The sequence below is a fragment of the Pseudorca crassidens genome, chromosome 9 (genome assembly GCF_039906515.1).
Source record: "Pseudorca crassidens isolate mPseCra1 chromosome 9, mPseCra1.hap1, whole genome shotgun sequence".
Classification (NCBI taxonomy): Eukaryota; Metazoa; Chordata; class Mammalia; order Artiodactyla; family Delphinidae; genus Pseudorca; species Pseudorca crassidens.
The window spans coordinates 6,541,247-6,564,300 of record NC_090304.1 but is presented as its reverse complement, the minus strand read 5'-3'; the positions used below and the strand labels follow the sequence as shown (position 1 = coordinate 6,564,300).

Here is a 23,054-nt window from a genome sequence, read left to right as displayed (position 1 = left end):
GGGAGGAGGAGATATGTTCTTTGAAAGTGACTAAGGGAATCCCGGATTGAGTAATCCCTAGAGAGAAACCCCAGCTGTGACCTATCCCACAGAGGCCAAGGAAGGTCCTTCTCCCCACCCCCATCGCCCCGCCCCAGACGAACTTGACCTTTGGCAAATAGGGAGGGGGGATTTGTGTACGACCCTGCTCCTCCCCTTTCCCTTATCTCTTCAGAAAAATCATTGTCAGAGCGAGCCCCTCTACAGACTCTCCTGCCAGGGGCTTCAGACCGCCCCAACCCTTGCCCTGTCCCTTCCCTCAACTGAATACATTAGGATACCTGGGTCCCTGCACCCCCTTTCAGGCCTTCCTAAAGCAGCGCCTGCCTCTCGGCGCAGCTGCCGCCAGCCGCGGCCCCCTCCGCAGCCTGCGTTCTCCCCCTCCTCCCGGCACCCCTCCCGCTCTCGTTCTACGTCATGGGATGACGTCGGAAGCCTGGGAGGGAGGAGGAGCGCGCCCCCCCAACCCCAGCCAGCAGCTCCCGCTGCAGCTTGCTTAGCCCAGCCTCCCGCCCCCCCTTTCTCTAAAGCGAGCCCCCCACGCCTGACAGGAGCTATATAAGGCGGAACAAGGCAGGCAAGGGGGGCAGCGCAGCCGAGCGGAGCCCAGGAGAGGAGACAGAGAGAGAAAGAGCCTGAGCGAGAGACGGGGAAGCAAGGAGGAAGCCACCGGTGCGTCGGGACAGGAACGCAGGTGTTCGGAGCGCCCGAGCTGGAGCTCCGCAGCCGCTAGTCATGTATCGCTCCACGAAGGGCGCCTCCAAGGCGCGCCGCGACCAGATCAACGCTGAGATCCGGAACCTCAAGGAGCTGCTGCCGCTGGCCGAAGCGGACAAGGTCCGGCTGTCCTACCTGCACATTATGAGTCTTGCCTGCATCTACACTCGCAAGGGCGTCTTCTTCGCTGGAGGTGAGCAAACTGGGGCGGAGACACGAGCTGGCGCGCGCCGGGGAGAGTGAAGCAGAGGGAACCCACTGGGACTGCCGCAGGTCTAGGGCAGCGTGTCGGCGAGCTGGGGTGAGAAGGAACTAGGAGAACTCAGGAATTCCCACTTTTCCTCCTGAGTTCTGTCCAAACCTCACCTTAGTTCTGAATGAGGATTAGAGAGCCTGGATAGTGTCCCTGGTGCCAGACTTATGGGAGGGGGAGAGCCAGGACGGAATGGCCCCAGTCCCCACCAGCGTAGAGGCGCTCCGGGGAGCCAGCGAAGGGAAACCCGGGAAGTTACAGGGACGGAGCCGCCAAAGCCTGGGGAAGCACAGATGCTGTTCACGATACTGGAAGGGCTCTTCTGCAGCCGGTGGAGCGCTGCCCGCGGTGCTGACAGCACCACCGGGTTGCAAGGCACTGCCCGCGGTGCTGAACGCTCGGTCGGCTTTGGAGCGCTGTCCGTGGTCCTGAAACACAGACCCGCCAAAGCCCCAGACCCGACTTAGAAGTCGAAGGGCTCGCTGGCTGGAGAGATCCAGCAACAGGTTCCCCGGGCAAGAGCTGTGGGCAGCAGGTCAACAGGTGTGTGCAGAAGCAGGTCCATGAGAAATTCCTCAGAATTTTCTGAAACCCGGTCCATGTCTTTCTCACTTCTGCTTTGCTTCCCAGTCTTACTCCTGACTCACCCTGTCTTCTCACTCTGCAGGCACTCCTCTGGCGGGCCCCACAGGGCTTCTCTCAGCTCAAGAGCTTGAAGACATAGTGGCAGCACTACCTGGATTCCTGCTTGTGTTCACGGCGGAGGGGAAGCTGCTATATCTCTCTGAGAGTGTGAGCGAGCATCTGGGCCACTCCATGGTGAGTGCTGAGGACCCTTTCAGCTTGGACTGCAGCACGGATGGGAACACAATGAGTTTTCCACTTTTGAGAATCTGGGAATTACAGGGGAGGAAGTTATAGCCTACAAGATGCTATGTGCCAAGGATTGGCTCTTGCTGCCTTCATTAATGGTCATCTCTCCTTTACCTTTCTCCAGGTGGACCTGGTTGCCCAGGGTGACAGTATCTACGACATCATTGACCCAGCTGACCACCTAACTGTGCGCCAGCAACTCACCCTGCCCTCTGCTCTGGATAATGGTGAGAACTCCTTTCTCCTTTCCTCAATCCAATATGCCTCCTGCTGCCCTGCTCCTTCCCATTTGCCATCTCTCTCAGCCATTCACTCTCTTACCAGTTTTTCTCTTCACTCACCTAGATCGCCTCTTCCGCTGTCGCTTCAACACTTCCAAGTCCCTCAGGCGCCAGAGTGCAGGCAACAAACTGGTGCTTATTCGAGGCCGATTCCACGCTCACCCACCTGGGGCCTACTGGGCAGGAAATCCTGTGTTCACAGCTTTCTGTGCTCCACTGGAGACAAGACCCCGCCCTGGCCCTGGCCCTGGCCCTGGTCCTGGCCCTGCCTCACTTTTCTTGGCCATGTTCCAGAGCCATCACGCTAAGGACCTGGCCCTGCTGGACATCTCAGAGAGGTAAGCCCAGAGTGTTCAGATCCCAGGGAAAAGGCAGGTCAGAGGTGAGGGGACCCTAGATTCTGGAGTCAGGGACAGGGAGGATGGGATCTAAGGGTGCAGAAGACCTGGGAGGGAGTGAGATGCCTGGGTATCAAGCAGGGAAAACAGAAAGCTGACCTCATCCTTTCCACCTTCCCAGTGTCCTAATCTACCTGGGCTTTGAGCGCAGTGAACTGCTCTGTAAATCATGGTATGGACTGCTGCACCCTGAGGACTTGGGCCACGCTTCTGCTCAACACTACCGCCTGTGTGAGTGTCCAGAGAGGCTGAGGACAAGACAGGGAGTTGGGAAAGGGCATGGGAAACCTGACCAAGAAGGGCTGTGATCAAGACTGATGTCGGGGAGATATCAGAGACTAACAGCTTTGGATGCTATAGGGTGAACACTAGGGCAAGGAGTCAAGGTGAGAATAGAATCAGAACTGGGGGACTCTGAGTGGTGAGGTCAAAGTGGGGAGTTGAATGGTGCAGGTTAAGGTAGTCAGAAAAGAGGATGTCATGAATACCCCAATTCAGTGGAGAGGTCAGAGAGTGGGGAGAATAGGTGGTGCTGCCTGATGGGCGTCCTAACTCTGCATCTCTTCTTTCTCCTCAGTGGCTGAGAGTGGAGATATTCAAGCAGAGATGGTGGTGAGACTGCTGGCCAAGCCTGGAGGCTGGGCATGGATTTATTGCCTTTTATATTCAGAAGGTCCGGAGGGTCCCATTACTGCCAATAACTACCCAATCAGGTGAGCTGCAAGCCAGGGGCCTGGGAGGCAGCTGAGGTGGACATGGAGGAGATACAAATCAGAGAACTTCTCTGGGAATGGACACCACACCCTTACCGGCTGCCTCTTCTCTCCTCTCCAGTGACACGGAAGCCTGGAGCCTCCGCCAGCAGTTAAACTCTGAAGAAACCCAGGCAGCCTATGTCCTGGGCACCCCGACCATGCTGCCCTCATTCCCGGAGAGCATCCTCTCGCAGGAGCAATGCTCTGGCCCTAATCCACTCTTCACCATGGGGCCTCCCCGAAGCACCAATTTCCCCAGTGCTCCTGAGCTGGGTGCTGTCTCAACACCAGAAGAGCTTCCCCGACCCCCCAAAGAGCTTGGCTTCAGTTACCTGACATTCCCATCTGGCCCTGAGCCTTCTCTTCAAGCAGACCTGAGCAAGGATCTTGTGTGCACCCCACCCTACACGCCCCACCAGCCGGGAGGCTGTGCTTTCCTCTTCAGCCTCCATGAGCCCTTCCAGACCCACTTGCCCACTCCATCCAGCTCTCTCCAAGAACAGCTGACTCCGAGCACTGTGACCTTCTCTGATCAATTGACGCCCAGCAGTGCAACTTTCCCAGATCCACTGACTAGCCCACTACAAGGCCAACTGACTGAAACCTCAGCCAGAAGCTATGAAGATCCTTGCACCTCCACTTTCCCAGATCAGCTGCTTCCCAGCACTGCCACCTTCCCAGAGCGTCTGAACAGCCCTGCCCATGAGCAGGTGACTTCTCCAAGCACAGCATTCCAAGCACACCTGAACAGCCCCAGCCAAACTTTCCCAGAGCAACTGAGCCCTAATCCCACCAAGACTTACTTCGCCCAGGAGGGATGCAGTTTTCTCTATGAGAAGTTGCCCCCAAGTCCTAGCAGCCCTGGTAATGGGGACTGCACACTCCTGGCCCTAGCCCAGCTCCGGGGCCCCCTCTCTGTGGATGTCCCCCTGGTGCCCGAAGGCCTGCTTACACCTGAGGCCTCTCCAGTCAAGCAGAGCTTCTTCCACTATTCGGAGAAGGAGCAGAATGAGATAGACCGTCTCATCCAGCAGATCAGCCAGTTGGCTCAGGGCATGGACAGGCCCTTCTCAGCAGAGGCTGGCACTGGTGGGCTAGAGCCACTTGGCGGGCTGGAGCCCCTGGACCCTAACCTTTCCCTGGCAGGAGCTGGCCCCCCTGTGCTCAGCCTGGACCTAAAACCCTGGAAATGCCAGGACCTGGATTTCCTGACTGACCCTGATATATTCCTGGAAGAGACGCCCGTGGAAGACATCTTCATGGATCTCTCTACCCCAGACCCCAATGGGGAATGGAGTTCAGAGGATCCTGAGGCAGCAGTCCCAGGAGGGGCCCCATCACCTCGCAACAACCTGTCCCCAGAAGATAGCAGCTTCCTGGAGGACCTGGCCACATACGAAACCGCCTTTGAGACAGGTGTCTCAGCATTCCCCTACGATGGGTTTACTGATGAGTTGCATCAACTCCAGAGCCAAGTTCAAGACAGCTTCCATGAAGGTGAGTTGAGCCAAAATGTTCAAGAACTCAAGTTCCTCTCCTGCCAATGAGGTGCTGGGTGGAGTTAGATGAGTAAACTGCCCTCTCTGTTCCTCAGTTTCACTAATAGGATAAGATCACCTGCTGTGTAGGATAGCGGTTAGGATAAGAACTAATGAAAACAATATGGAAGTTCTGGACAAGTAGGCCTGGGGGGCAGAGATTAGGGGTGTGGGATAAGATGCAAGAGAATCTTGGGTAACGGTTTGTGCTTCTTAACTCTACGAGGGACCTAGATCAGCCATCCCACCCCATTTTACAGATGAAGACAGTCAAGATCCCGAAGTTAAAGAAACTCCCCTGAGGTTGCACAACAAACTGATGGAAGCGGGTTTAGAGCTCTATCTCAGTATTCTTTGTCCCCCAAAGGGAATACAGAGTGAGAGCTTATAGGAGTTTGGGAAAGAGAGTGGGACTCAGCCCCTGGCCCCGACAGAGTGTCCCTGCTATGGCTCCATCCTTTCCAAAACCACAGACATAATTTCACTCCATTCATCCAAACTACTCCCGTATCTTCTGAGCCTCTGGTGATCATTCAGTCATTGGACCAGCGTACTGGAAGCCCATACTATGTGCCAACAGTGCACCACATCCTCAGCCTGTCTTTCCTAATAGGCCTAACTGACTGTTGTCTCTCTCTCTCTCTCTCTGCAGATGGAAGTGGAGGGGAACCAACGTTTTGAATAAGTCTGTGACTTAACGTCGTCAAGTATGGCATATTGTCATCAAGACATGGAGCCGCTCTCCACCCCCCCGGGATTGTTGGGGGGATTCTGGGGGCCAGAGGGGGATAGATCCGATTCCCCAGGCCCTGCAGGATTTGGGGGGGGGGGAGGTGGGAGGGCAAGGGAGGGGAGCTTCTTTTTAAAATTTAGAGACATCAAGCAATCCCAGTTTCCATTTCAATCTGTATTCACTCGTAGTGAGTTTCCTTGAATGGGATTTCAAGCGGAGAATGGGGGAGTCTCACTTCCCCCGCCCCGCGCTGCCCCATGGGCCTGGGCCAGTTCTCCACTCCTGGGGGCCAAGCCACCCCTGGGCCTTGGTGGGGGAAAGGCAGTGCCCACCTGGGCCAGCCTGTGCCCTGAGGGGCTCTTGACACCCACGTAGAATTCTCTACACACCAGTAACGGGATTTCAATTCCGATGGACTCTGCCGCCCTGGCGGCCCTTCTTGTGACTTTTGCGCCCCGCGCCTGGGGTGGGGGGCGCGAAGAGACGCTACGTTCCTTTCCGATGGAGGAAGGCAGACCTGCCGCCGTCACACGTGTGCTTGCACGAGTGCGTGTACTTGGTGCGGGACTCACCCGGCTGCCCAACTGCCTGGGACTACCCAGGTGGTCACCTCGTGGTGCTGCGGTGACTTTGTAGCCAACTTTATAATAAAGTCCAGTTTGCCTTTTTGGTACACCTGGTGTCATGCACTTCTGTGAAAAGGGAAGGGTGGTGACCTGAGAAGGTTGAGAGGTCCCAACAGGAGCCTGGAGGTTAGGAGGTAAACTCTGGACCTGCTGACAGCCCTGGCATTTCTTCATTCACTCATGCACTCATTCATTCATTCACTCAACACCTGAGTGTTCTGTGTGTGGCCCACCCTGTTCTAGAAGCTGAGAGTTTGGAGCTGAAACAGATGCTACGTCTTGGCTTCAAGATGCTTTGACATCCAATGCTAAAGGGTACTGGAGTCTCCTCTCTGCTCCGGGCTTGCAGTGCTTCCAGTGTGGGAGGGAGCAGAAGTGTCTGGGGATGGGTAGGGGATTCAGCTTGGCATTTTCCTGGACATGAGTTTGGAGTTTCAGAACATGAGTTTCTTTCTTCAGCCTGGCCCTACAGGCAAGCAGCTTCCCTGGATTTAGGGTCCTGGATCTCTCACTGGAAATGATAACCACCTCTTTTATCCCTGAATGGGGCTTTCAGCTGACAAACAATTTTATATCACTTAGTCGCTGCAATAAAGCCTCTGGACAGATGTATAAGCACCATTTCATTGATGGAGAAACTGAGGATCACAAGGAAAAAGTGATTTTTTTACTCCCACAGTTAGTGAGAGCCACAGGTGGGCAATACACCCACGTCCTCTGCCTCCAAGCCCTGGCCTGTCTCTTCTGCCAGATTCCCCAGGAAGGGCAGGCTTGGGCTGGAGCAGGGGCCTCCTCCCCTCCCAGTCCACAAACTAGAGCAGACCCCAAACTTCTGAGCAGAATATAACTTAGTGGATCAAGAGGAAAAGTTTCCCAAAACACTGTCTTCCTCTAAGCTTGAGGGCCGTACACCACAGGATATGGTGGGGGCAGAAATGAAAATTAGGAGCCAGAAAGAGCTGGATTCAAATTCCACCTCCACTATCTGCCGAGTAGGACGTGAGCCTCAGTTTCTTCACAGGTAAAATGGGGCTGAAAGAAACGGCCCTGACCTCCCAAAGATGCTGCTAGGACGTGATGGGGCCTCTTATAAGCTGAGGAGCACAGAAAGGACTTAAGTTATTAAACTGAATTAGAAAGCAATGGTGACCACGAAGGCTTACAAGTTTCTTTCTCAAGGTGGGGAAGGAAACTCCAGGCCCCAGTCTCCCCCACCCCAGCCCACTGAAATACGGGGGCTGGATTCCAGGAGCTGAGAGCACAACACTGAGAATTCCCTAAACCTCCTCTCATTCCAAATCCTCCAGTTCTGAGGCCATGCCCTTCAGAGGTCCTATGGGAAGGCATTCCAGGGACCTGTCACCTTTTTTCCACCTTGGATACATCCTTGGGTGAAACAGGAAGGTGCAGTGTTACCTTCTGCCTTCCTGTGCGTCTATTCTCCAACTTGAAAAAAAGAACTGGACTGGAAGCCCCAAAAGGACCCTGTCTCTGCTCCACCCCCCACTGGTGCCGATCACAGGGCCAAACACACGGCAGGCACACTAGAAACATTTTATCGAGAGGACCACTTCTGAAGGTCAGCCTAATAAGAACCTGAGTAGGAAGTTACCAATTTCTACCACAAGAATTTTGTGCCTAAGTTCCCCAGAGGGCCAAGCATTGTATCTTTCAGCTTTGAACCTTAAGTGACCATAAGCTCAAGACACATGTTGGAGTCCCATCTACAAACCACCCCTGGTATGTTAACTAAACTTACTGTGGCAATCACTTTGAAATATATACACATATCGAATCATTATGTCGTATACCTTAAACTTATACAGTGTTATATGTCCATTATGTCTCAAACACTGGGAAAAATTGTTCATTTTCTAGTAAAACTGTTCATCAACTGAAAAAAAAAAACCTAAAACCTCCCTGGTGGTCATCAAAAGCAAGGAAAGTCTGAGAAGCTGGGACAGCCAAGAGGAGCCTATGGAAACATGATGACGAAATGTAACGTGTTCTAGATAGGATCCTGAAACAGAAAATAGACATAGGTTAAAAACAAAAGGAACCCAGGAATTCCCTGGCCCTCCAGTGGTTAGGACTCTGTTCTTCCACTGCAGGGGGCATGGGTTCGATCCCTGGTCTGGAAACTAAGACCCCTGGCGTGGCCAAAAAAATAAAATAAAAAATTAAGGAAACCTGAATAAAGTGTGGACTTTAGTTAATAATAATGTATCGATATTTGTTCATAAATGTGACCAATGTGCCATATAAGTGTATGATGTTAATAACAGGGGAAATAATAGGTGTGGAGTATATGGAAACTAGTATTTTCATAACATTTCTGTAAATCTAAATATATTCCGAAATAAAAAGTTTCTTTAACAAGTAAAACTAAATAAATGAACATTTAAAAAATTTTAAAATGTGAGCAAAAAAATGAACACCTCACTGGTGTTTGGTGGTGGCGGTAGGTGATAGTAGAGTGTGCGTTTTGATGAGAAGACATCTCAACATTCTGAATGAGAGATCCCGGCAGCCAAGTTCAAAAGAGCCAATGGCTCTACCTGCTGGACAGAGAGGGATCTGCTTCTGTTCCTCTCACTGGCAAGGTCCCTGTGGCTCAGAGCGTCATACCTTAGCACTGGTGGATAAACGGAGGCCAGCGGGGAGGAAAGGACTTGTCCGATGGCACTACCAGAGTCGCTGCAGAAGCCAGATCTGACCCTCAGCCAGTTCCCTTCCCACGGATTCCAGACTCTGCCCTGGGAGCAGAATGTAGGAGAAAGAGCACAAGTTTTGGGGTCATAAAGACTGACCCCAAGGGCTGGCTCTGCAGCCTCATTTTTTTTATGTGGGAAATATTCACAGTAACTACATGTGCCAGGAACGTTTCTGGGTGCTGGGGACGCAGCAGTGAACAAGACAGACAAGATCTCTGGGCTCACAGAGCTTACATTCTAGTTGTGGGGAGATGTAACCAAAAGTAAGTAAAGTCTCAAAGGAGCACACAGAATGTGCAGTAAGGGACAGAGCCAGGCTGCTACGGTAGAGAACCACAGCTCTGGTTCAGAGGGTCCTAACGCAGAGTGGGTGACAGGAAGCCCTTTCCTAGAAGGTAACATTGAGCTAAGATATCAAAGACGAGGAACAGGAGTAAGAATGTTCCAGGCCAAAGGAAAGCAAGAGTAGAGGTATTTAAATGGGAAAGGCTTTGACCTGTTTAAGGACGAGCAAGGAAATCAGTGTGGCTGGATCAAGGCCAGCGAGAGGAAGAGTGGTTGGAGAGGAGGGAAAAGATTACTCAGGGCCTTACACCACAATAAGAAACTTAGATTTTATTTCACATGCAATAGGAATTGATTGAGGAGATTTAAGCAGGGGAATGACATGATTTAATTCACATGTTTAAGCCATCCCTCTGACAGTGTGTGGAGAAAGGATTAGTAGAGGCAGGAGTGGAAGCCAAGAGACCAGCTGGGCTCCTGCTGTGGTCCAGGCAAGAGGGGATGAGAGCTTTCACCAGGCACAGATGGGGGTAAGTGACTGGATTGGGGATACTTTGGAGACAGAACTAACATGATTTGCTAATGTGTTTAGAGGGGCGTGAGGAAAAGAGAGGAGTCTTGTGTCTCTGACTTTAGTAACCGGGTGAAGAGTTGCTGTGTATTTAGCCTGGGATGAGATGAATATCAGGACTTTTGTAGTCTCCTCTCGTGCCCGGCAGGACTAACTGAAAACCTCTCTGGATGAGGGCATATCCATCTTAGGCCTCAAGGAGCTTCCATAAATAACGTGTCACAGGCATTGAGCAGGACACAGTCAAAGATAACCAGACACACAAAGAAGCAAGACAATACGGGCAGGAACTAGCAAAACAGATACACACAGTGCGTATATCGGAGGGGTCAGTTACTGACTTTAAAACAACTATACGTTTTCATGTTTAAAGCAGTTAATTACCAAGTCAAGAACATCTACAGGGAACATGGGGAATTCCCTGGCAGTCCAGTGGTCAGGACTCAGTGCTTTCACTGCCGAGGGCCCGGGTTCAATGCCGCAAGCCGTGTGGCATGGCCAAAAAGATGAAAAACAAACAAACAAAAAACACTTTAAAAAATTAAGTAACTCACTAAAAAGAAAATGGTACAAATGAACTTACTGACAAAACAGAAATAGAGTCACAGATATAGAAAACAAACTTAGGGTTACCAAGGGGGAAAGGGAGGGGGATAAACTGGGTGATTGAGATTGACATATACACACTACTATATATAAAATAGATAACTAATAAGGACCTGCTGTATAGCACAGGGAACTCTGCTCAATACTCTGTTATGGCCTATATGGGAACAGAATCTAAAATAGAGTGGACATATGTATATGTATAACTGATCCACTTTGCTGTACAGAAGAAACTAACACAACATTGTAAATCAACTCTACTCCAATAAAAATTAATTAAAAAAAATAAAGTCCACAAGGCAAGTATAAAAATAAATAAATAAATAAGAAGTGATTCAAATATGCAAAGTTTAAAAAAAAGGAACATCTACAGGGAACACAAAATGAAAACAGTGATAAGCAGACTTGAAAAAGAACCAATAGATTTTCTAGAAATACGATAAAAAAGATGAAAACTGAAATTAAAAATTCAATTGGAAAACAATTGGAAATGGAAAATTGGAACCCGTATCAAGGGTTTTTTGTGTGTTTTTTTGGCAAAAAATGATAAAACAATGTGCTGAGTGGCCTGTTTGTACATTGTCTGAAAACCATGTGGGTATCTTAATATATCACAGGCTACTATAATCTATACTAGGCCAAGTTTTAGTAAAAGTACACAATCCAAAATATTATTTTCTATTTCACTTATTTGAGCAAAATAAAATCACCCTATTGATATAATGAACACATGTAATTAAAAATCATTATTTGAAATAAAAATTGGTGGCATATACTGCATATGGAGTATAATTATGTCATACACAGTGCCAGAAACTCAGGACCAGTCTCCCCATCGAGACATCAGCCAGATTTCAAATCTGCATGGGGATGAATGCTAAACTCAAAACCTCTGAGGGGCAGAACTGAATTTCCCCAGATTTTCAGAGCTGAAGAAAATCAAGTGCAGAAGCAATTCAATGCAAGAAGAATAACGTTTTCAACAAATGCTACTGGGGTAATTAGACGTCCGTGGCGGGGGAGAAAAGAATTTCAACCTAAGCCTCATACTTTATACAAAAATTAACTCAAAATGGGTCACAGACTTAAATGTAAAACATAACTATACTGTAGATATGGTTTAAGAGGACATGGTGCTTAAGAAGACATAGCTAATTTCAAACTTCTTCAAATTTAAGATTGGCACTATATACCCATGATGTGCTTACAAGCAAACCAGGATGTCTAGATTGCTTCTTAGTTACACCCAAGTAGCCATGTATAAGGATTTTAGCTTCATCTTCTTTCCTTTTCACTTTTGATACAAAGTCCCTGCTAGAAGGCTTGGAAGCAGACTCATATTTTCTATGCAAATATCTATGCAAATTTTTGCCTGGAAATGCCAAAGTTGAAAATAACAAGAAATAGTTTCTTAAAAGGTTCGATGAAGTCACACACACATAAAGAGTCAGCTGATGGGCTTCCCTGGTGGCACAGTGGTTGAGAGTCCACCTGCCGATGCAGGGGACATGGGTTCGTGCCCCAGTCTGGGAAGATGCCACATGCCGTGGAGCAGCTGGGCCCGTGAGCCATGGCCTCTGAGCCTGTGCATCCGGAGACTGTGCTCCGCAACGGGAGAGGCCACAACAGTGAGAGGCCTGCGTACTGCCAAAAAAAAAAAAAAAAAAAAGTCAGCTGATTCTCACAAGGCAAGTAAAGCCATTTAGGCACAGGATAAGAACTCCTTAAGAAAACACAAACTGCCTTATGAAAATGCAAGGCCAACCTTCACGATTGTTTTGCAAGTTGAAATATACCTCTGAGACTTCATTCCAGCTTTGCTGCAGGCCAGTGACTAAGATTATCTACAGAATAGATGAAAAAAGCAATGTAATCATCGTTTAGTTGGAAGACATCTGACACAGTGCTGTAACTGAGCACACCCAAATAGTCCAGGGGAAGAAGTAGCCACACAATAGTTAGAAATCATCTGCTCCTCTCACTATGGAGCTGTGGCAGAAGTACAACAAAAATTGAAAAATATAAAAGGTGCAGTATGGAAGTCACTAATATCATCAGAAGCAGGGGGTGACAGCAGACCTCATTCACATCACTCAAATAGGAAACTTGGAATAAAATGCAACAATATATAAATTTTTCAAAAAGAAATGGCCATGGCTTTTTTTCTTAAAACGTAGGTTGAATTGAACCTATACATAATATATATATTGAGAGTGAGAGGCAACAAGATCTTAACTTCTTTGCACTCTTGTTATAAAAAAGTAAAACTTCAGAATGATTTTTTATAATCCTTTGAGAAGACTGCATGTAAGAGCACCAGGAGAGTAAGTGTTACATCTCCCATTCCTAGAAGAACAGTGGTCCATGAGGTGATTTATGAGGATTAGGAAAGTTAGACTCACCCAAATATGATGCACTATTTAAGATTTATTGTTCTTGAATAAGCAGTCCTTCCTCTAAAATGCAAGTGCCCCAATAGGATTAAATGCATGATTGTTGTTAAAAATTCATGGGAATTCAGCAAATTAAATGCTTTCCCTAAGGCCAACTGAGTTTCCATCAAACATACAAGGAGATTATATCTAGCTAAGGAGGAGGAAAGTATGTGCCAGGCTGGATAACCAAGCTGGGGAAATGCTAGGATTCTGGAAGCTACCTGAGAACACAAATGGAAGAGTAACATTTGGTCCTTCAAAACATTGTACATGTCTGACTTTTCCTACTCTTTTTTCTACCAGTAGCAACTTCAAGCTCCCTCTGAAAAATTACTACTAAGACTGTAAATGAAGCAGAAATTTTTTGCCGTCTAGAAACTAACCAAGATATAGCAGAATAGGTATAGTTTTTAAAGAAAGTCTACTGATCTCCATGGTCCATGTAAAGTGGCGCATCCCTAGCCATGACCTCAAACGAACCGTATTTTTTCTTTGCCTCACCTCATCATTCTCCTTTCTTCTGTTTTATATTTCTATCTCACCTCTCCCCACCTTGGTATTCAGAGTTTTGGTCCAAAAACCGGCAACACTGACATCACCTTGGGAGCTTGTTAGAAATTCAAAATCGTGAGTCCCTCCTCAGATATTAAATTAAATTCTGCATTTTAACAAATTTCCCCAGGTCATTCATAAATAAAGTTGTTTATCAAATTAAAAAAAAGGGGGGGGCTGCCCTGGTGGCGCAGTGGTTGAGAGTCCGCCTGCCGAAGCAGGGAACATGGGTTCGTGCCCCGGTCCAGGAAGATCCCACATGCCGCGGAGCAGCTGGGCCCGTGAGCCATGGCTGCTGAGCCTGCGCGTCCAGAGCCTGTGCTCCGCAATGGGAGAGGCCACAACAGTGAGAGGCCCACGTACCGCAAAAATAAATAAATAAATAAATAAACAAAAGAAGACACAGCTATAATAAAGTTTTCATGATGTGGACAGAGAGCTAAAAATAAGCCATAAATATAACATTTTAGGAAAAAACAGGAGAAAATCTTAGGTACCAAGGGTTTGGTGAAGAGTTCTTAGGCATGACACCAAAAGCATGATCCATAAAAGAAAATAATTGATAAATTGGATTTATTGAGATTGAAAACTTTTGCTCTGTGAAAGATCTTGTTAAGAGGATGAAAAAACAAGCTACACAATGGGAGAAAATATTTGCAGACCACATACCTGACAAAGAGCTCCTCCCTAAAACTCTCAAAACACAGCAGTTAAAGAAAAACACAACAATTCATTAGAAAATGGACAAAAGGGAATTCCCTGGCGGTCCAGTGGTTAGGACTCGGCACTTTCACTGGGCCCACTGCCAAGGGCCCAGGTTCAACCCCTGGTTGGGGAACTAAGATCCCACAAGCCACACAGTGCAGCCAAAAAAAAGAAAAAAGAAAGAGAAGAAAATGGACCAAAAAACGGAGACAATTCACCAAAGAACATAGATATATAGCAAATAAGCACATGAAAAGATTTTCAACAACCCTAGACATTATGGAAACACAAATTAAGACCACAACAAGATATCACAACCCACCTATTAGAACAACTAAAATAATAACAACAACATCAAGTTCTGATGAGGTTGTAGAGAAACTGGATCATTCATATATTGCTGGGGCAGTGTAAGTAATGTAGTTACTCTGGAAAATAATTTTGAGGTTTCTTAAACAACTGAAAACACAATTACTATATGACCCAGCAATTGCACTCCTGGGCATTTATCCCAGAGGAATGAAAATTACATCTTTCAAGAATAATCCCTGTATTTGTAATAGCCAAAAAGTGGAAACTAAATGCCCTTCAATAGATAAATGATTAAACAAATTGTGGTACATCCATACCTTGGAATACTATTCAGCAATGAAAAAGGAACAGACTATTAATACACACAACAACTTGGATGGATCTCAAAGGCATTAGACTGGGTGAGAAAAGAAAACCACCTCAAAAGGACATATACTGTATGAGTTCACTCATAGAGCATTCTAGAAATGAGGACAAAGACCTCCCTATAATAGAGGTAGAGAACAGAAAAGTGGTTGCCAGGGTTTAGGATACTAGGAGAGAGGTGGGTGGGTGCAACTATAAAGGAGAGAAGGTAACCAAGAGGGGAGCTGTGGGGATTAGGATGACCTAATCTTGGAAGTGACATGACAGCACTTCTGCCAGTCTTGGTGACATAGACTAACCCCAGCACAATGTGGGGGAGTGTTAATTACTAAGAGGTAGGGTTCGAGAGCCATTTTGGAAGGTGGCTACCACACCAACTAATTCTGTTACAAGAGCATCTAAAACATAATAGGAAAAGGTGGAAAGGATGTAAAAAAAAAGATATATTGTGCTGACTCTAAACAAAAGAGAGATTGGTGTAGGTATATTTAATAACAGACACAACAGACTCTGAGACAAAAAACATTACAAGCAAAGAGTAAATGGGAGATGAAAAGTATAGAGTCTGTTTAGACAATTCTTTTAACTGTTACAGTGAAAGAAAACAGAGCAATGGGGGCTTCCCTGGTGGCACAGTGGTTGAGAGTCCGCCTGCCGATGCGGGGGACACAGGTTCGTGCCCCGGTGCAGGAGGATCCCACATGCCGCAGAGCGGCTGCGCCCGTGAGCCATGGCCGCTGAGCCTGCGCGTCCAGGGCCTGTGCTCCGCAACGGGAGAGGCCGCGACAGTGAGAGGCCCGTATACCACAAAAAACAAAAAAACAAACAAACAAAAAAAACCCAGAGAAATGGGGCAGTGGCTAAAGGGCGATGCGAAGCAAGAGAATTGCTTGTTCTTGAATGATACTAGAGTATATGTGTGTGTGTGTGTGATTGTTGTTTTTCTGGGTTTTTGTTTTTGGTTTTTTTTTGGTTTTTGTTATTGAGTTGTATGAGTTCTTTATATACTATGGATATTAACTCCTTATCAGGTATACGATTTATAAATCTTTTTCCCTTATTCTGTACATTGCCTTTTCATTTTGTTGACGGTTTCCTTTGCTGTGCAGAAGCTTTTTAGTTTGATGTAGTCCCATTGTTTATTTTTGCTTTGTTGCCTTTGCTTTTGCGGTCAAATAAAAAAACTCACTGCCAAGAACAATGTCAAGGAGTCTGTTTTCTTCTAGGAGTTTTATGGTTTCAGGTCTTATGCTCAAGTCTTTAACCTATTTTGAGTTAATTTTTAAAGTTTCATTCTCTTGCAAGTGGTTGTCCACTTTTCTCAACACCATTTATTGAAGGGACTGTCCTTTCCCCATTGTATATATATTCTTGGCTCCTTTGCCATAAATTAACTGGCCATATATGCAGTTATTGCTTCAACCTTTTGAGATAAGCACTATTTTCTCTATCTTATAGATGATGGATCTAAAGCACAGAGTAGTTAAGTAACTTGCCCAAGACAACACAGCTAGAGAGAATGGAAATGAGTATGGCCTCTGACTGATAACCAGCAAGAAATTGAGGCCCTCATGCAACTGCTCAGAAAGAATTAAATGCTGCCAACAACGACGTGAGTTTGACAGTGGATCCTTCCCCAGTCAAGCCTCAGATGAGACCACAGCCCCAGCTGACACCTTGATTGAAGTTTTGGGAGACCCTGAAGCAGAGGACCAAATGATGTTCATCACAGGGTTGTGTGTATTTTTTTTTTTTAATGCAAACAACAAACCTACCCAACAGTTGAGGACTTGGTTAAATAATGGTCTACCCATAAGGCAGAATACTAAGTAGCCATTAAAAATTGTTTTAGGAAGATGATTAATAATGAAAAAATGTTCTAAATCATTGCCAAGTTACAAGTAAAAGTAGAATACAACAGTATCTAGAGTATGACCCAAATTTGTTTTATTCTTAAAGTATTATATATAAACACAAAGAAAAAAAAACAAGCAGAAAAGATATATACCACAATATTGCCAGGAATCTCATCTAGGTGAGGGGATTACTTGAGGCTTTTCTTTTCTTGTAGGGTTTTTCCTATGCTTTCCAAATCTTCTCGGTGTAAAACCAAGTACCTAGCACACAACAGGTGCTTAGTAAATGTGAATCCCATTTTCCCCCCAACTCCTCCTCTTTTCTCTGAGGGGACAATAGTCCTTGATATTATGACTAATGGGAAAACAAAAGGCCAGGGCTTCCCAAGGACTCCTCCCACCATGGGCAGGTACCTACCGATGCTTTGCTTCTTCCATGGGTCTGTAGCCATAAACCCCACAATAATTCACATTCAGATATCACCTGACTCAGAGCCAGGGTCAGCTTAATAGAGGGGCCTGAAGTAGCCCTTGGGATCCAGGGCACTCCATGTAGCAACCCTGCTTGGGGCTGTGACCTGAAGTCCCCAAAGGGTTCTGTCTCTGTTGAGGTGGCAAGTCCCCAAGAGATAGGAGGCATTTCTGATGGAAGCAGAAACAACATCTGCTGCCTCTGTACACCCAAGTCCAGCAGCCATGCCCCCACCTACCTTGCCCTTTCTCTCACCCCTGGAAAATGGGAAAACACAGGATTTTCTGCTACCCCTGCCAATTCAGATCCTGGGCAGTCGCTCTGCGTGGATGAGGTCCCCTTCTCTGGGGTCCCAAGGCAGAAACTGAGAGTGGGTGACAAAAGATGTTTATTCACATTTGATCCTTTTGATATAACCACACATGCATACATAATTTAAAGTCAGAAAAATATAATCAGGTTGATGTGACCTCCCTTCCTCCCCGCTGGCCCCGCCTTCCCAACTGGCCCCTTCAAAATCCTGGAGGGTGGGGGGCAGGGGTCACTTCTTGGCAGCTTCTGCCTGGGCTGCCAAGTCTGCCTCTCTCTGAGCAGCCAGGAACAGGGCTCGCTCCTTCTGGAAAGCTGCCAGCTCTTCTGAACTGAGGCTGCAGGTACAGAAAAACAGACGGTAAGTGAAGGGCCGGTCACTGGTGGGGAGCTCACAGCACCATGTCACTGTCTCAGAACCCCTCTCCCCTCCTGCCCCCATACCTTTGCTCATCTGTTTCCTCTGCCAGAACTGTCACCCCACTATCACCCCTGCCTTTTACTCCTTTCTTAAAGCCCTACTCACCTTTTGAGGATGAGCACAGCTACACCCTAGTCCAAATTAACCTGCCCTTCCTCTGCGCCCCAAAACATTTTGTGAAATGAAGTCATCAGGTGGTGCACGCATATCTCTTTCAGAGCAAGGATCAGATTCACTCACTTCTGTACTCCCAATGCAAGTAAAGATCTGAGCAAAGTAAAGTCTATCCCTGTTCCACGCTTAACCCCACTCCTCTTGGGAAACAACCAACCGTAAGCCTTTGCATGGGGTGTGACACCAGCAGCAAGAGGCCAGCAAAGGGTTGAGTGTTGCCCCTGCTGTCGTCTGGCCAGAGGCTCTCCCACCCTACATCTCACTTCAAGGAAACAATTTCTGAGGCCATCCGAAGCCCCATGAGGGGGCCTGCTGCTGGCCTCAGGATCAAGTCTGAATTTGAGAACCAACTAGTCCGTTTGGCTCACGTCCTACTATGTCCCATTCTGCCTCTAGCATTATATACCCATATCACACTGAACTTCTTTGCTCCATTCCTTCACCTTACATCCTTCACAGGGACTTTTCTACTTCTTGCAATGCTTGCCCCAGTCCTTGACCTCACTTCCCAGGGCTCTGCTCCCTGTTCTAAGGATACCTGTAGTTCCTTTTATCAACACTGACCATCTGGCAGTATACTGCTCCATTTATGGATCTGCCTCCATCTCTGGACTCTGAGTTCCTTAGAGAGCAAGGTCAAGCACGGCTACTTCCTTCCTAGCTGCATCCAGTGTCCAGAACAATGCCTGACACATGATAGGTACTTAACAAGTACATTCCAAATGAATGAATGAGGCTCCCCACTCCCAAGAATCTAAGATCCATTAACTCAGAAGCTGACTCTCCCACTCACTGGACCCCCAGCTTTGTCCCAGAGTCAAGAACTTTCCAGGCCCTCCCCTCACACTGAACTTCCCTGGAAACTCACTCCTTCACCACACGAATGCCCAGGGAACGGGCAGAGCCAATGATGGAGCGGACAACAGAGGACAGGGGCACATCCTGCAAGGCGAAGGCATCATCCTGAGCTTTGACACGGGCGATTTCATACACGTGCTTCAGTGTCACTAGGCCTGCCACCTCTTTCCCTGGGAGCAAGGAACAAATAGCCCTTCAGATGTCACTGCTTCCTTCCAGAGCCCAGAAGCCCAGATGGCCACCCTGCCCCGTACCTGTGTGCCGGGCCCCCTTCTCAATCCCAGCAGCTGCCTTCAGGAAGTAGGAAACAGTGGGTTGGCCAATTTTGATTTCAAATGTCCTGTCAGGCTGAAAGGAAAAAAGACACATGAGAATCTTTCTTCCCACCTCCCCCAACCCCTGCTGCCCCAGCCCAGGGAACTTCTAACTTCCTGTCCCCCCTTCCCTCAGCTCACCTTCCTTCCCTTTAACTGACAACAAAACCACAGAAGAAACAAATCTGCAACAAACGTCCCTGTCACTTCTATTCCAGGTCCAACTCTGCTCTGGAAGCCCCAGCAAGTTGGAGGAACAAAGGAAAGATCTGCAATATGGCAGCGCGGGTTCAGGAAAGATATGGCCTAGTCCCTACTGTATAAATGGGGAAAGTGGGGCCGGGTAACAGGAAAACACTTGCCCCAAGTTATGCGCAGAGTAGCTACCCCAGGTGACCAGCTCCAGGGCCTGGGGAGAATGAGAAGGAAACTGGGGATCAGAGTCCCGACTCCTCACCTTCACAAAAATCTTGGTAGGCAGAGGAATGCCTTCTTTGATGTCCTTGGTCTTCTCGTTGAACTCCTTACAGAACTGGTTGATGGAAACGCCTCGCTGTGAGGGAGGCATAGGGGTCAGCGTGCGGAGGAAGGGACGGCTCCCTTTCCCCCGGAGGCTCCATCCATTCTCTCCTCCGTCTTCACTTCCCTAAGTTCCCATTCTCTTTTCTCTACCCAGATCCAAATACCATTTTATGTGCCAGATGATTCGTATGTTTCACGCCTCTCTATCCTTACAACAGCTCGTGAACGAAGAACAGAGGAAGCTGAATCTCGAAGAGGCTGTGTAACTAACCCAAGGACATACAACGTGTGGGCAGCAGAGCCGCGTTTTAAACCGAGGCCGCTCTGGCCCAGCCCGCACCCGCCACCCGGGTTCTAGCTCCCACCCTCCGACGCCTCCCACGCCAGGTTCCTGCCGCGGCTGCACCTGACCCAGGACGGGGCCTAGTGGGGGCCCGGGCATGGCCTGGCCTGCCCGCACGATGGTCCGGATCACGCCGCCGGCCTCGGGCTTCCTGAGGGCCCGAGTGGCCCGGCTTAGCTTCGACATGAGGCGGAGTCCCCGGCCTTAGATCATCTCAGGTCCACAGCAAGAGCTAAGGCTCCTGGCGCCGCCACCTTGGGTTAAAGGTCAAGGGTCCTCACGTTAGGGTAAGGCAGATGAAGCCAACCAATAGCAGCGTTGATTCATCCTTCCGCTCTCCAACTAGTCAGACAAGGAGGATGAGATGAAGCGGAAAAAACTTTTAACTTGCTACCTTAAGACTGAGGAAGGACCCGAATGTCTCAGATACACACGTTCCTCCTGGAGAGCACACAGGCAGTGCCTCAGACAGCTAAACTGGCAGGTGGCCCTTAATATCCGCACTGCATTGTGGGTATAGTAATTTTGACCGCGTATGCGAATCCCACAGCTTGCTATGTCCTGGGGCGCCATCTGCTGGACATAGTGATAATCCCTGGGTTGGAAAATAGTTTAGCGCTCCTTCTTAGGAGTGGGGATCTCTTCACTTTCTGAGCCTGTTTCTTCACCTGTTGTTGAAAGGGAAGATGGTTAAGACTACGGACCTTGGAAGTAAACTGCCTGGTTGCTTCTCTTGCTGGCTGTGAACTTGATCAACTTATTTAATTTATGCTCAGTTTCCCCCTCTGTACAAAGAGGATTATAATAGGTAGTACCTACCCCTGGGATTGTTGTGAGGATTGAGTCAGCAAAGTGCTTTAGAACAATACCTGACACCTAGTCAGCACGTGCTCTTCACTGTACAATAAGGACAAAACCTTGCAGAGCTCTTGTGAGGCTTAAGAGGCCCAGAACGTAGTTGATACATCACCTGTGTCCAATAAAATAAGCCAGCATCTTCTTCTTCTTGTTGTTATTATTATTAGCATTTGCTACTTGCCAGGCACTGTGCTACGGGCATTATTATCTCATTTAATCCTCACAGTGGCATGATGTATATTGTTTTATTATACCCCCTTTACAAATGAGAAATTGAGGCACAAAAAGAGGCCCTAAAACACCGACCCTGTGTGTGACAGGGCTGGGAAAGAAATATGAGATGATCTGATTCTAGACCTTGTTCTGTTTACCACAAGTCTGTACTGCTGTAATCCCTGGTTAAATGATATAATCCATGTAAAATGATATGATCCATGTGAAACCACACTGTAAACTGTGAGACACATAAACTTTTTATTCTGCATTCGCATTGGACTCCCGCTAAGGAAATGTGATTGCTCCTGTCTCTGAAGTCTATCAAGTTCTTATAACGCTCAGCCTCATAAACCTTCTCAAGACTCTGGAACCAAGAAGCCTCTTTGATTTACCAGCTGTAAAACCCGGGGCACAGTAGTTAACTTCCCTGTGCTTCCGTTTCCTCACTAGTAAGATGGGGCTGAATATAATACCTACCTCACAGGAAATTAGTTAATTCAGGTAAAGCACATAGAAGAGGGCCTGGCCCAGAGCAAGCCAAGCTGGGTAGGATTTATCTCCCACATCACTCAACCTATATTTACAAATTTATTTACAAATAAAGAAATAAATCCTTCCTGAGTGAAGGAATCAGGAAGCAAATGGGCATGGCAGGTGCTCAGGGAGCCAAGAATGTGGCCTGGCACAAACTGGGCTCCATTGGGTGCAATTGCCACTTCCCGTCAATGAAAGGACAGTTTTGATTACTCAGCTCTTACAGATTATAAGGAAGCAACTCCCTAGTCTGCGTTTGGATATGTGGGAGGCCAGACTGTTCAGTGGCGAAGATGAGCCCAGACAGGCGAGTGAGGACCCGATCTCACAGGCCTTGCCAGCCTGCTAAAGAGTGCGGGCTATACAGTAGGAAGCCATTGAAGAGTGTTAAGTATTTGCATCATATTTGCATTTTGAAAAGGTGACCCTGGCTTGGATGTGTAGAGGGATTGGAGGAGAGCAGGGATTTGATGCAGCGAGACCGATTAGGTCAGAGCAGTAAGACGGTGCAGAGATAATGGTAGCTTGGGACCAGTCCAAGAGATACTTAGAATATAGAGTTTATTTTAGTCAACAAATGCCTGTGTAGTATGAAGTGTGTACATCTTTATGAAGAGTAACTCATTTAAAAAAAATAAATTTATTTATTTTTGGCTGCGTTGGGTCTTCATTGCTGCGCGTGGTCTTTCTCTAGTTGCGGTGAATGGGGGCTGCTCTTCATTGCGGCATGTGGGCTTCTCATTGCGGTGGCTTCTCTTGTTGCGGAACATGGGCTCTAGGCACGTGGGCTTCAGTGGTTGTGGCACACAGGCTCAGTAGTTGTGGCGCACAGGCTTAGTTGCTCCGCGCTCCGCGGCATGTGGGATGTGGGATCTTCCCCGACCAGGGCTCGAACTCATGTCCCCTGCATTGGCAGGCAGATCCTTAACCACTGAACCACCAGGGAAGTCCAAGAGTAACTCATTTAAATCTCATTGCAATCCTTTGAGGTATAGGTGCTATTATTATGCCCACTTTATAGATGAGGAAACTGAAGCACAGAGAGGTTAAGTTACTTGTCCAAACTTACACTGTTAGAATGTGGCAGTGTCAGGATTTGAACCCAGACTGTTTGGCTGTAAGGATTCATGCACTTGACCATTCCCTAGGCTGCCACACAAATCAGCAGAAGTTAGTGCTTGATGGGTAATTTGTGGAAGGAGGGGGAGAGAAGCATCACGAGTGATGCCCAGAATTCTGGCCTGAATAATCATGCAAATGAATGATTAGGCCTTTCACTTTGAACGCTGGAGACACAGGATTTGTAGGTTCAGGTAGAAGACAATGAGTTGAGTTTGGGTGTGTCTGTGCGACACCCGTCTGAAGGGTATGATCTGGGAGAGAAGCAGACAGGAACACTGGCCTCTGTAACACAGAGA

At 47.8% G+C, this 23,054-nt stretch overlaps 2 protein-coding genes across 4 annotated transcripts; one reads left to right on the top strand and one right to left on the bottom strand.

Moving 5' to 3' along the window:
* Positions 1-633: 633 nt before the first annotated feature.
* On the top strand, positions 634-6,237 carry NPAS4 (neuronal PAS domain protein 4). Of its 2 annotated transcripts, XM_067751722.1 has the most exons (8): positions 634-949; positions 1,677-1,828; positions 2,007-2,109; positions 2,228-2,501; positions 2,683-2,792; positions 3,139-3,274; positions 3,396-4,813; positions 5,507-6,237. In XM_067751722.1, exons 1-8 carry the CDS (start codon positions 775-777, stop codon positions 5,533-5,535), a joined length of 2,397 nt encoding a protein of 798 aa, XP_067607823.1. In that variant the 5' UTR covers positions 634-774; the 3' UTR covers positions 5,536-6,237. The 2 variants fall into 2 exon arrangements, with proteins under 2 accessions (XP_067607823.1, XP_067607822.1); XM_067751721.1 differs by lacking the exon at positions 5,507-6,237 and having other exon boundaries at positions 3,396-5,495.
* An 11,221-nt stretch (positions 6,238-17,458) lies between these two features.
* On the bottom strand, positions 17,459-20,525 carry MRPL11 (mitochondrial ribosomal protein L11). 2 transcript variants are annotated; one of them, XM_067748232.1, is made up of 6 exons: positions 20,423-20,447; positions 20,092-20,282; positions 19,621-19,716; positions 19,104-19,197; positions 18,860-19,019; positions 17,459-17,734 (listed from the first exon to the last, which is right to left on the bottom strand). In XM_067748232.1, exons 2-6 carry the CDS (start codon positions 20,212-20,214, stop codon positions 17,629-17,631), a joined length of 579 nt encoding a protein of 192 aa, XP_067604333.1. In that variant the 5' UTR covers positions 20,215-20,282; positions 20,423-20,447; the 3' UTR covers positions 17,459-17,628. The 2 variants fall into 2 exon arrangements, with proteins under 2 accessions (XP_067604333.1, XP_067604334.1); XM_067748233.1 differs by lacking the exon at positions 18,860-19,019 and having other exon boundaries at positions 20,423-20,525.
* Between the last annotated feature and the right edge of the window lie 2,529 nt (positions 20,526-23,054).

Coding starts and splice junctions, on each gene's coding strand:
- MRPL11 (XM_067748232.1), bottom strand. CDS start 20,214: ATGTCGAAGCTAAGCCGGGCCACTCGGGCCCTCAGGAAGCCCGAGGCC. Junction 19,717..20,091: donor TAGGCCCCGTCCTGGGTCAG/GTGCAGCCGCGG, acceptor CCTCCCTCACAG/CGAGGCGTTTCCATCAACCA. Junction 19,198..19,620: donor CTACCAAGATTTTTGTGAAG/GTGAGGAGTCGG, acceptor TTTTCCTTTCAG/CCTGACAGGACATTTGAAAT.
- NPAS4 (XM_067751721.1), top strand. CDS start 775: ATGTATCGCTCCACGAAGGGCGCCTCCAAGGCGCGCCGCGACCAGATC. Junction 950..1,676: donor GGGCGTCTTCTTCGCTGGAG/GTGAGCAAACTG, acceptor CTCACTCTGCAG/GCACTCCTCTGGCGGGCCCC. Junction 1,829..2,006: donor AGCATCTGGGCCACTCCATG/GTGAGTGCTGAG, acceptor ACCTTTCTCCAG/GTGGACCTGGTTGCCCAGGG.